Here is a 12940-nt window from a genome sequence, read left to right as displayed (position 1 = left end):
TTTAATACTCCTATCTACCTCCTAACTCCAGTCCGGACCATCCCGTTGCTGCTGTACGAGCTGGCCATGGTTCCAAGCATTATCCGGGTCAGGCAAGCGCGGACCATACATCATCGCCTGTCTCTTCCTGCCCTCAGTCGGCTGGGGCATATCCGGCATAGGCTGTGGAGAAGGCGTGGACCACAAGTGATGCGAATTTTGGCCCACAGGGTCGTAAGATAGTGTTGGTTGAAGCGGACTTGTGCCTCGCCCGTCGAAAGGGTTACCGTTGTACGACATCGAGCTTGAGAACGGGCTTGATTGCGGTGGATACACGGTTGGGGGCGTGGTCGGTAGGTCCTGATACACTAGCTGGGGTGCTTGTTGAGGCGGGGAGGACAGGGCGACCCATTGCTGCGGGTAGGCCACGGTCGGTGGTATTTGGTGGATTGGAGGGGACGTAGGAGGCGATGTGGAGTTGCGCTGGTGCAGTTGTTGTGTGAGACCAGCGGACTCGCGTTGGAAGCGGTCACGCCAGTGTATGAAACCGAAGCGAAGTCCAAAATTCGAAAGAATCGACGTGAAGTCGTTGAGAGCACCAATGGCTCGGACGGTGGGGTCTGGGGGCGATATTTGCCCCTCGGGTATGGATGGCGACGGGAAAGGCGGCGCACTGACTTGCACAGGTGGGGCGAGAGGATCTTCCGATTCGACCTGAGATGTGAAGGGTGTTGGTGATGCAGGAGGATGTGGGCTGAGCATCGCATCCATGTTGCGCGACAAGACATCGACGAATTGCCGGCCGGTCATGTATGCTCGCATTGCGTCATAGAAGGTTGGTGATGGTTTAGTGGAATTTGTGGGTGTGTTGATCAGAAAAAGCAGATTCGTGGCGTAAGCTATGCAGTGCTCGAATATCAGGCGTTGAGCATATTCATGAATATGTGGGATTCGTGGACTTGGCGAGAGTATGTAGACGTAGCTGTAGAAAAGCTCAAGTTCGAAACAGGATTTGACAGCTGGGAGCATTCTTTGAGGTATATCTTGGAACCATTCCGACATACGGGCATACTGCTTCCAGATATATGGGTAGGGATCCGGCCACGGCTTGCGACCTGACTGGAAAAGATCCATGTACCATTCGGATTGAATTTCGCGGATCTTGAATAGACTAATTGCCGTGTCGAAAGATTGCTGAAACACTTGCGATTGAGGTGACGAGTATTGGGGGGAGACTGACGAGCTGCGGAAGGGGAATGCAACTTGCGCAGCCTCGTCTGAGAACGAAAAGGCCCTGGTCTGGACAAGCGATGTAGATCTAGTGACTCGTGAGTAGGGTCGACTTGCGCATCTGTTGTTCAAACTCACCGGTCGAGCGCATATACACACCAGTACACTCTCCGTCGTATTTCTAACTTTGCCTGTGAGATGGCAATATTTTTGGACGGATCCTGATGCATGCCAATGTCCACAAGAGCTCTTGAAGCGGCGCCGATCAAAGTCCAGCTGTCGAAGTGATGAGGGTCTAAGGCAGCATATATGGTCAGGAGGACAAGAGCTTGTATGCTGGAAACATAGCCAGGATGCAAGACATCTCCCGCATAGTCGAGTGCAGCGACTGCATGACCAACGGCGTCCGAGTACAAGGCGTCACCTCGTTGCTGAGACTGAGATAAACTCGCAATTGCCAACACCATACGTACAATCCATCGATCCAAAGGAGTCGCCACATCGCCTTGTCGATAGACGGCGTCGACTGAAGAGTACAAGGTAGCTTCCTCAAAAATGGGAAGCAGTGTGAAGATGTTGTTCAAATAGTGCTGAATAAGCGGCGTGGCGGCGAACTTGGGGGGAAGAGCTTTGGTCATGCCTGTGGGTAGTGGTTCTTTGGAAGCCGCCGACAGTATTAATCTTGCATAGGACATTTCTGTTGTGAAACCGTAAAAGTCCCTCGCCGTAGCATTGACAGCACTTTTCACATTAGTAATAGTCAATGTATGTGATGCACACGACTCACAGAAGCCCAAACCCTGCCACCAAATCGTCGATATCCGAGGCTTCTTTCCGTCGCGCAGCACGTTTGCTCATTTGCTTGGGTGCTTTGACAGTATCGCCTGAGGTTCTACGCGGAGTCGATGACTCTGAGTAGTCCAGCATGATAACAGCGGATGATTTCCTTCTGGCTCTTGCGTCTGCAATTCTCTTCTCTAACCTCTCAGCCTTGGTTTCGAGAGTGGCCACGTAGCTTCGTTCTTTGCCTCTCGCAAATTGATCGTTCACACTCGAACATTCGCTCGCACGGTTCGACTTCTCGCATGCTGTGCAAGCCGGCAGTTTGCCATCGCACTTCACTTTGGCAGCTCGACACCGTGAGCAGGCAGCTACAGGTCTACTCACGCGAAGAAGTGGCGTCTCCATGGCTAGTGTTTGTTCTCTTGAAGAAGGTGAGTGATTGCCAGCGTGATGGTGAAGAGATCAAGGTGCACATGATTGAAGACCCAAGGTGTTGGATTCACGATGAAAGGGGAAGAGATATAGGACAATTGTATTGAGGAATGCACCCATATTGTAAAGCAAGAGGATGTGGGTTGAAATGGATGACCATCACGCCTTTGAGTCCATATGAGACGGAATAGACTTACCAGACTTGGACACACAAGGACGAGGGTATAGCGCAGCGGCCTAGGATGCGCGGGTATGCGGAATGCTGCAAGGGCAGACAGCAGGGCACTTCAGCTGATGTGTGGTGGTTTAGTGGTCGTGAGCGGGTCGAGGAGTGGCGCCCGAGGTAGTCGGTTTACGAAGTAGCCCCGTGCACTGCGAGCGTTGAGTCGTTCTGTAGCGGCAGGAACGACTGAGCCCCTGCAAGCCGTCAGATAGGGCTGCTCGGGCTGTTTTGCGCCTGTCAGGGGCGCGCGAGAGAGTATGAAGCAGTTGTGAGCGACGAGGTGAGAGCTGCGATTCCCTTTGGCCGGCTACCCAAATCTTGCGCCAACCTATCAGGGCCCTGTCACGCTTGTTTGCGAGGTACGTACCACGCGAGTCTCCGCAAGCTCCAGCAAGTCTCGAACCCGACACCATCAGGCCCACGCAGCGCCGAGACGTGTTTGTCATGCTTTGTGTACTGTATCGAGGAGATGATTGGCTACGCCGCAAAATAACTCGTCTCTCGGTCAACTGTAAAAGCGAGAAGGAACATCTTTTGTGGCTCCTACAAGGCGCAAAACTACACAATCAAATTATTTTAGGTGCCAGCAGGGCGAATACAACTCAAAATTCAGGTACAAGATTCCTACGTTAAACTTAGTTGTAGTTGTCAAGCTGTTGCATGATTCCACTGCACCCTGGTTCCTGGTATTTCGATTGACCAAGAGCCCGTTACGTCAGCAGGGCGTTGTCAGGACCCCCATCTCCACGTCTCTTACTCGTGCACGTTGTGGTAGAGCGTGGGAGGATACAACCCAATTGCAGGGCGACGTGGGCATGTTCTATGCTAGACCGAGGCGGCTACAAAGGTAGGTGCATCATCCATTGTTCCATGGATATCGTCTGGCCATGGCCATGTGAGATTGTGATGCCTGTCGGCGGGACCCCACCGACGGCAATCATCCCGTTCTCGGCTGTGCCACAGGCCTGGCGGCTTTGTTACAAACGCCCCGTCCTCTTATGATGCTCAGGCTGGCCGAGCACGCGCCGCTGGCATCAGTTCGGATGGACGTGCATGTCGATCCCTCTCTACTCTGAGAGCAGCGAACAACTTGGTAACAGACGCGCCTGTTGGTCACCGCCAGATATGGAAGCCGCGACGGCGACGCACTCGCAGAGGGACGGCGATGGCATCAAATCGACGCAGATTGCGCATACATTGACGGCTTGCCAACGTTGCAGGACAGTAAGAAGCTCAGTGCTGACTTGGCCGTGTCCCTGACTGACTTCCCTCCCTCACCAGCGCAAGACGCGATGCGACCCTGGGCTCCCCCGTTGTGGCCCCTGCGAGCGAACAAACTCGCACTGCGAGTACTACGACCCCGCCAAGGGCAGGAAGATCCCCCGGAACTACGTCGTACATTTGCAGCACAAGGTGCGAGAGCTGGAGCGCCAGTTGGCCGAACTCGAGAGGGACGACATCGAGCCGGATGCCGAGGATGTCATGCGCGGGGCAGCAGCGGTGCGTGTGCAGGACACGGACGAGTCCAAGTTTTTGGGGCCCTCGAGCGGCATCACCATCACGCGCCTGGTGATGCAGCTGGCGAAGCAGTTCACAGAGTCCAGGAACATATCCGAGATCGTCCCCTCGGCGCGGGCCACGTCAATCAAGGCGACGTTTGCGCAGGAGGACGAGCGCCCAACCTCCAAGGTCTACCCCCTCGTGAGCGACGTCGCCGCTGAAGGGCTGCCCCCCAACAGGAGCCTCACCAACCACCTGGTCGAGCTGTTCTACCTCAAAGGCGTGTATGGCTCGTATCCACCTGCCCCCCAGCACGCTAACATCGCGCAGTACACGCCATGTATCCCATGTTCCACGAGCCGACCTTCACCCAAGACGTCGAGGACGTCTACAATGGGTCCACCGACCCCTACCAAAACTACTGTGTGCGCATGGTCATCGCCATCAGCTTGCAGCGAATGGACACGCAATACGCTGGCCTCGCTGACGGCTACTATCTCGCCGCCCTCAAGTTCTTCGAGGCGGCCATCAAGCCCATGAATCTCAAGACGCTGCAGTGCTTCGGCTTGGTCGCTGGCTATTCGCTCCTCACCTCGACCAGAACCGCCGTGTACTATATCATTGGGCTTGGCATCAGGCTGTGTCAGGCTTTGGGGCTGCACGAAGAGAAAACAATTACCATGGGCTCTGGTGGACGCCTGGCGGACCCTCTCGAAGTCGACATGCGTCGGCGCATATTCTGGAGCTTGCTTTCCATGGACTACGCGCTGGCGCACAGCCTAGGGCGGCCGGCTCATTTCGCGACCAGGCGAGAGCACATCGACGTCAACTTCTTCGAGCTAGTCGACGACGTTTACATCACGAGAGACGGCATCAAGCCTGCGCCTCAGGGTTCACTCAAAAAGTGGATCGCTATCCACTTCTTCAAGATGCGCATGTTGCAGCTTGAAATCCGTAAGATGCTGTATCAGCAGAAGCAGGCCGAACCAAAAGACGACCAGCATCCCTGGTTCGAAGAGATGCTGGCCAAGATGGAGGCATGGAGGGACACTAGTCCTGAGGTGGACGGTGGGTCAGGCTTGAACAAAGTCTGGTAAGTAGCAAGACGATCGCTGACCTTTCGCACGAGCTCACCGCCAGACAGGTTCACAGGGAGGTTCAACACGATGATTGTTTTCATGTACCGACCCTCGCCGCAGGTTCCCCGACCTTCTTGCCAAGCTGCCATACGCTGTTATGATGCGTGCGAGTACAACATCTACATGACTGAACAGCAGATAGAAAACAGGAGCGTCGACGTGACATGGATTTTTGTCCAAGCCATCTTCATGTGTATCAACACGATGCTCTGGACGTTGTCGTATTCTGAAGTACGCCGCCTTCACAGTCGCGAGGATGTGGAGCAGCATCTAGGCGTTGCCATGAAATCTATCCGGCTCTCGTCTGAGCGTTGGCCTGGAGTCAAGTCCGCTATCGAGTTATATTGCAACTTGATCGACGCATGTATGCGGATTTTCGACAAGGACGGTGACATCCCTATCGCAGCCGGGACACCGTCTGATTCTGCATCGATCGTCTCGAGCAGCATGGTGGACGGCATCAACAGGTCTCGGACAACGAGTCCTGCTACGGCGTCCACCGTATCGGTGAGCACGCCCCCGGAGAAAGTCTCGCCACCGTTCGGCTATTTACCAACCCAGAACCACCAACTCTTCAAGTTCGACAGCCCTCACAGTACCGTCCAAAATCCTTTCAACACATCACCTAACGGTGACCACGCGTCGTTACAAGTCCCACCTCAACGACCATCACTGCAGCCATACACGGATTTTAGCCCAAAGGCGTCCATCGATACGAACATGCCCATGTACAACTTCCCGCCGCCGGCGCAGTTCACACCTTTGCCAACGACGTTTGACGAAATGCCCCAGTGGACTCCGACGTTCTCCATGCCTCAACAAGAGCAGTTTGGCATGCACACCATGCCCATGGCGTCGCCACTCTACAACGAGAGCTATGCAGCGAATCATGGGTATGAGGTAGCGGACTATCTCAATCCTGGGTGGAGTCAGGACGCTCGGGGCACAGGACTCAACCAGCAGCAGCAGGAAGAGTTGATGCACGACTTCGAGATGAACGAGACAAGCAACATTGAGGCCATGATTCAGCAGAGCTACCAGATTTTCCGACCTCCGCCACTAAACACATACTGAAACGAGCAAGATAACCAAACTGCAATTCTTGGCTCGCGTGGCTAGAATCACGACATGTGATGAGCTACTGCCACGTGCGGCAACTTCCGCTTCGAGATCGGTAGCGCACCGGGTTTTGTAACTCCCGCGTGGTGATCGGCGCAAATCCACCAAGTCCCAGCTGAATATGACGACATATCTCGGCCCCATTCTGCTGCCGTTCGCCGGTTTTTCGCTCGTCCGTTCTAGAAACGAATATCGAGTTTGACGCTCGAGGTCCCACTCCTGACATGACCTATAACGGTAGTTGAGTGACAGATACCTCATGCGATTTTCATAGTGGGGCGGGTCAGACAGGGCATGGTAGCGTACCAGACTTGCTCTCGGGACTGTACTTATTTCGGACCCTGCTCCGCACGCCATTGTCACGGAGCCAGATGGACACCGCACCTGTTCGAAACCACTGTTGTCGAACTACCGAGCTAGATTTTCGGAGCGTCAGGGAAGTGGCGTGAGTGCTTTCTCGGGCTGCTGGGTGGACATATTAACAAAACTTGCGAGAACATGCTGGGCACTTGGAATGGGATGGGATGGGACTTGTGGGCTGGGGCTTTCCCCTCCAAACGGCCGCTATTTGCAAGGACACCTCGCCCGCGAGCAGGGAGATGTCAGTGACTGCGGACATTTTCTCCAGAATGCAAACACGAACACAAGGCGACGACAACACATACGTATACGACAGCTGCGCGTATGTCGAGCACCAACAATCCCCCGCATAAAGCTAGGCACATGTACAAGATAGATGACGGTAAAGGAAAATAAATAGAACGTCGCTGAGCGCGTACATAGCACGCGCTTTATTCAAGCAACATACACATACAGTCCGGACTTGCAACTTGCCCATTAACTACACACGCAGATGGAAACAGATGCAGGTAGTTCACACACACCCTCTTTATATACCAAATTCAGTCTACCCAAACCGCCTCGTCGTTCCTCCTCCTCTCACTTCTTCTTCTTCTTCTTCTTCTTCTTCTTCTTCTTCTTCTTCTTCTTCTTCTTCTTCTTCTTCTTCTTCTTCTTCTTCTTCTTCTTCTTCCGCCTAGGGTAAAACACATACAATTCACGCAACAAAAGCGAGGTGACAAGCTGGCGATTAATATCTCTGAGTAAATCAACGCTCTATTATTTTCTTGTTTGACTATGTATATGTGTGTATTTACGCTGTGTATCCATGCGCACGATGATAAACTGATCAGATGGATGGACGGACTATGCATACTCACACCGAGGACTAGGGTTAGATCGAAGAAACACAAGATTGAGGGGATAATGGGGGTTGGCTGGTATGTGGGAGGTAAAGTACGGTGACATATGGGGTTAGACTACTGGAGGGAAGGGAAAGAGAAAATATAGACTACATGTACTGCTGTAGTATATCGTATTCTGGTGTTGCGGATTGGGGATATGGATAGTGTGTTTGTTTGATAGTTGGCGGGCATGTGCAATGCGGACTATGCCATTTCTCCAGTTTCACGAATGTATCGTGCGTGTTGTGTCTTGTCATGTCATGTTATATAATGAATATCTATACACTTCTTCCAACTCCTCTATCCATCTACCCATCCACACCCTCACCCCCACTCACGACTCAAGGATTAGCAAGCGCCAAACACGCATCAACCGCAGGTCCAACCCTATTCACGACATTAGCACCAAAACACACAAAAAAAGAAACAAAAGGAGCAAAACTCACCTCCCATCCTTCCCCCTAACAACATCCTCAATAACATCCCGATCAAGCTGCGGAAACATCCCCGTCAGCGTCTCAACAACAACCCTATGTTCCTGTCTCTGAATCCGCCTCGCCTCCTCCGCATCCGCAGACGCCTGGCGCGCAGCAGCATCCTGTGCGGAGATTTTCTGTCTATGGCGGTCTTCCGTCCCTGGGAAGGCGTCGCCCGGGGATCGCTTCTCGGAGACGTGGTCTGTGGATTTGCGGGGGCCTTGTAGTGGCGGGGGGCGTGGGGAGTTACTTTGCTGGGGCGTCGAGGACGAGGAAGAAGGGTGGTGGTGTGTGTCGTTGTCGGAGAAGATTCTTCCAATCGTGCTGAGGGGGCGTTGGATCGTTCGTAGCAAGCCTGCGACTGCGAGGTTTTCCTCCTCTGGCGCGTCGGGGGCGTCGGGTTTGTTGCGTTGTGTTGCAGAGTGGGGGCGCGGGGCGGATGTCTCTGCGTCGAAGGAGTTGCGCGTTGTGACTTCTGGGCGGGAGGGGGTAGCTTTTTCGGCGAGGTGGTGGTAGTGCGGCGAGGGCATGCGTCTGTGGCCCAGGGCGGAGGGATGGAGATGTGTGGGGTCTGGTTGAGTGTGTGATTTTTCGGGTTCTTGCGCGTGGCGTTCGGCGATGGCGGATACGGCGGCTTCGACGTGCTTCTCGAATTCTTCGTCGGTGACGGTGAGGGATGTCTTGTCTAGGCCTTCGATGAACTGCACTGCGCCCATGAGTGAGGAGATGTAGTATCCTGCCTCGCCACCTAGCTTGTCCTGGTTGCGGAAGCGGAGGATGTATTGCACGTTGGAGACGAGATGGTCTGGGTTCGCTTGGAGGACTGTGTAGATGAGGAGGGGGACGAAGGCGTCTGCAGACTGATCCGACTTGGACGTGCGCAAGAAACCGAAGATGACTTTGCAGCAGTTGAGAATGCAGATGATCTTGTCTCGTGGGGCGCGGTACGTCTTCATCTTCAGCAGCTCCTGCTGTGCCAGGTTCAGGAACTTCCTCCCCTTGTCGCCGACGGGCTTGATGTCGAGGTGGTCCTCCCTCACCCACTGGTATATGCGCACCTTCTGGGCGAGGACCTCATCACGTTCGACATCTTCCTGGTGCTGCCCCCTCCGCCCCGGGCCTAGCGGGTCCTGTCTCCGCCGGCCTTTGCGTGGGGAGGCTGGCTCTGGCGGGGGGATGGCGGGCGAGAAAGTCTGGTTGTACAGCCGGTTCATGACCAGCTTCTCCATGCCCTCTCTGGCGTTGTCGAACTCGGCGTCCGAGACAGTCCGCCAGACGTCGCACTGTGCCATCTTCTTGGTGATGAAGTCGAGGAAGTCGCCGATGATCTTGACCTGCTCGTGCACCATCCACTGCTTCTTGCCAAACTCGAGCAGGAACGAGCGCAGGAACTTTGCGACGGGGTCAGCGGTGCGGTGGCGCAGCTGCTCGAGGAAGCGGTGGAAGTCAAAGGGCAGGTCGGGCTCGGGCTCGGGGACTGGCTGGGCGGGCTTGTACTGCGAGGCGTGGGCGCTGGGCGAGGCGGGCTCGACAAAGGACGGGTTTGTGCTGACGCGGTATAGGGAGGATGTTCTCGGCGGGGGCGAGTGGATCGAGGCTATCGAAGCCGTGTCGTCGGCGGGTGTGGGCAGCGGTTTGTCCAGCGACGCGAGGCTTGACTGGCGGGCGGGGAAGACGGGCGGGGATTCGAGTAGGGGGTTGGCGTCGAACTGCTCCATGATGCTCTGTATCTCCGACTGCGAGTCGTCGACGGCATCCTCGCCGCCATGGTACTTGGCCGTGTACTCTGCTGCCGCCGCGTCTTCGGCACTCCCCCCGTTCGCCTTGTCGTGAGGGGCGGGCGATGTGGTGCGGCTGGGGTCGTTGCTGGTCGCGAGGTACCTGTCGTCTTTCGGGGGCGGCGGTGGGGGCGACGGCGAGCGGATGGCCGCCTTGCCAGCGGCTCTGGATGTCGGCGTGGGCGTGGGCGCTCGCGGTGGTGTCGCGTCGAGGGCCATGTCTTCTGTCGTGGCCGTGAGCTCGTCGACCGGGTCCGCGTCTGAGGCCGTCTCCAGCACTGCCTTCAAGCTCGCCACAGCACTCTCCTCTGGCTCCACCATGTCCTTGGCTATCACGCCCTCTATCCGCTCCGCTGCCTGGGGCCTGGCGCTGGCACTGGCACTGGCACTGGCACTGGCACGCTGCCCCACCTCGTCATCTCCATCGTCATTGCCAGGCGTTTCAGACTGGGCCGTCTTCCCCGCCAAGGTTGCGGGCTGTGTCTTCACTGCTCCATCCTGCTTCTCTGCCACATGGTCTGGCCTCGCGTCCTCGGTCTGGTCGAGGGCTGGGTCGGGGTGCGGAGGTGCGTTCGGCAGAGACATGGACCGTTTCGGCCACTAGGCTCGGGCAGCGATAAGTCGGACTGGAGTCGCCGTCATGGACTTCCGGGAGAGTCTGGCGAGCTGGGAGAGGGAGGCGGTACACACGACGTCTTTTTGAAGCAGTCTCATGATGCGCCTGCGCCGCTGCCTCTCCGCCCGCATGTCCATCGGCGCTTGTGCACAAAAACCACCGAGGCCCGCGCTAACGATCCTGGCCTGGCGTCCACAGTCACGCTCGCGTCCACATCACATCCCATCACCCTCCTTTCGCCATGTGCGGCATCTTCTTCGCCCTCAGCCGTCATGGCCACGTCGAGATTGATACAAACACGAAGCAGCTTCTACAGGATAGAGGCCCCGACAGTACTGGACAGCTTCAAATCACACTCGACACAAAGCGCGATAACGAACAGGATGAGAAGGCACTGCCCTCGCAGCTTCACATGACCTTTGTGTCGACAGTACTTGCACTTAGAGGCGGTACAGTCGTTCGTCAGCCCCTTCAAGACAACGCGACAGGCTCCGTCTTCTGCTGGAACGGCGAGGCCTGGAGCGTTCAGGGCAGATCCGTCACGGGCAATGACTCTGAAATCATATTCGACCTGCTTTTGAAAGCTTGCGCTGAGCCAGCAGATCCAACCGCACTAACTACAGCTGTTATGGATGTCTTGTCCTCCATAAAGGGCCCGTATGCTTTCACCTTCTACGATCCTGTCAACAAGCGCATCTACTACGGCCGAGATTGTCTGGGAAGACGCTCGCTGTTGAAACAATCCACAACCCGCGACATGATCGTTTTTTCGAGTGTATGCGACAGTGCAGCGAGCAACGCGTGGGAGGAAGTAGAGGCAGATGGCATCTACGTCTTTGAACTACAAAGCGAGTCCACTACCCGTACACCCCATCGTGTGTCGCGCAAGGGAGATGATGGCAAGACTTCATTTGTAGGTAAGTCTTCACGCCTCATCTGTGAGCTAATAGCAGCAGCATCTGCCGTTTCCACCACTCAACACTACCGTCCCGAGTCAGCCTGCACGTCCAGATGCTACGACGGTCCAGCGACTTGCAGAGTCGCTCCAATGCTCCCTTGAACTGCGCATCCAGCACGTCCGCGAAGCTGTCCAGTCCACGCCACGTGAAGAAGAGGCTAAAGTTGCCATTCTCTTCTCAGGCGGTCTCGACTGCACCATCCTGGCCAAATTGTCTCATCACCTGCTTCCAGCCAGGCAGAGCATCGATCTCTTGAACGTCGCTTTTGAGAACCCACGAGTACACAAGAACCTCGATGCCAGCACCAGCCCTTACGAGCTTTGTCCCGATCGCATCACTGGCCGTTCGTCGTATGCAGAGCTCCAAAAGACATGTCCCGATCGTCACTGGCGGTTCGTAGCAATCAATGTCCCATACATCGAAACAGTCGCACACCGTCACAACGTCATGACACTCATGTATCCTCACAACACCGAGATGGACTTGTCTATAGCAAACGCGCTCTACTTTGCATCGCGAGGAGCTGGCTTATACGGTGCCACGTCGCACAGCATGCCTGTTTCATACACCACATCAGCGCATGTGCTTTTGTCTGGTCTTGGTGCTGATGAGCTGTTTGGCGGGTACCAACGACATGCTGTCGCCTTTGCCCGTCGCGGCTACGAGGGTCTCATTGAAGAACTCGAGCTCGACTTTTCTCGGCTGGGGAAGAGGAACCTCGGGCGAGACGACCGTGTGATCAGTAGTTCGGGCAAAGAAGTACGCTTTCCCTACCTGGATGAGGACTTCATCGCACTGGCACTCCAACTCCCCGTCACTGCCAAATGCGACTTTGCCAATCCCGAAGTAGAAGGATCAGACGATCCTGCGCTGTTACTTGAGCCAGGAAAGAGAGTACTCCGGATGCTTGCATGGGAGCTAGGCATGAAGGGCGTTGCAGCCGAGAAGAAGCGTGCCATCCAGTTTGGTGCACGGACCGCGAAGATGGAGACGGGCAGGACGAAGGGAACGCAAGTGTTGTCTTGATTAGGTCAGTTCTCGCAATTTCCTCCATCAATTTTTTGGCGATGATTAGTGAGCATTCAAACGACGGGAAACACCAGAGTGCACCTCAACACTACATACAACCTCTTGGTGTTATTGACCTGTATTTTTAAAAGGCAAGTCTGAGCCTCGTGTATCACAGCGGAACAGCAGGTTTTAAAGTTTTGACACTTGCTGACTAGACTGTTGCAGGTACTGGTGTTGAACTTTGGCCTTCACTCTGGTCCAGATAAACAGATGCATTCAGCGTAGATACGAGAGGAAGTCTTACTCTCGTGGACAAATCAATCGTCAATCTGCAGTGCCATTCTTCTTACTACTTCGTTTTGTTAAGTGTTGTATTACGTTGACTCAATAACACTGTGATTGCCGTACTGCCATGCATTGATCAATCCACGCTCGTCACATAGATACAAAA

The 12940-nt window shown here is 55.1% G+C and overlaps 4 protein-coding genes across 4 annotated transcripts; 2 read left to right on the top strand and 2 right to left on the bottom strand.

Moving 5' to 3' along the window:
• Positions 1-21: 21 nt before the first annotated feature.
• Positions 22-2397, bottom strand: P153DRAFT_375751 (uncharacterized protein; the record flags this gene model as incomplete). The annotated part of the gene is made up of 3 exons (XM_033669602.1): positions 22-1297; positions 1348-1950; positions 1997-2397. 3 exons carry the CDS (start codon positions 2395-2397, stop codon positions 22-24), a joined length of 2280 nt encoding a protein of 759 aa, XP_033523608.1.
• Positions 2398-3772: 1375 nt separating this feature from the next.
• Positions 3773-6360, top strand: P153DRAFT_375750 (uncharacterized protein; the record flags this gene model as incomplete). Its single annotated transcript, XM_033669601.1, has 4 exons — positions 3773-3871; positions 3929-4427; positions 4478-5240; positions 5292-6360. 4 exons carry the CDS (start codon positions 3773-3775, stop codon positions 6358-6360), a joined length of 2430 nt encoding a protein of 809 aa, XP_033523607.1.
• A 1507-nt stretch (positions 6361-7867) lies between these two features.
• Positions 7868-10512, bottom strand: P153DRAFT_315949 (uncharacterized protein). The gene is made up of 2 exons (XM_033664974.1): positions 8096-10512; positions 7868-8036 (listed from the first exon to the last, which is right to left on the bottom strand). Exons 1-2 carry the CDS (start codon positions 10486-10488, stop codon positions 7991-7993), a joined length of 2439 nt encoding a protein of 812 aa, XP_033523606.1. The 5' UTR covers positions 10489-10512; the 3' UTR covers positions 7868-7990.
• Positions 10513-10721: 209 nt separating this feature from the next.
• Positions 10722-12828, top strand: P153DRAFT_396513 (uncharacterized protein). The gene is made up of 3 exons (XM_033671487.1): positions 10722-11432; positions 11476-12508; positions 12715-12828. Exons 1-2 carry the CDS (start codon positions 10761-10763, stop codon positions 12502-12504), a joined length of 1701 nt encoding a protein of 566 aa, XP_033523605.1. The 5' UTR covers positions 10722-10760; the 3' UTR covers positions 12505-12508; positions 12715-12828.
• The last annotated feature ends 112 nt before the right edge of the window (positions 12829-12940 follow it).

The sequence above is a fragment of the Dothidotthia symphoricarpi genome (genome assembly GCF_010015815.1).
Source record: "Dothidotthia symphoricarpi CBS 119687 unplaced genomic scaffold P153scaffold_10, whole genome shotgun sequence".
Lineage (NCBI taxonomy): Eukaryota > Fungi > Ascomycota > Dothideomycetes > Pleosporales > Dothidotthiaceae > Dothidotthia > Dothidotthia symphoricarpi.
Note: the sequence above shows the minus strand (reverse complement) of the source record. Positions and strands in the feature narration are given on the sequence as shown.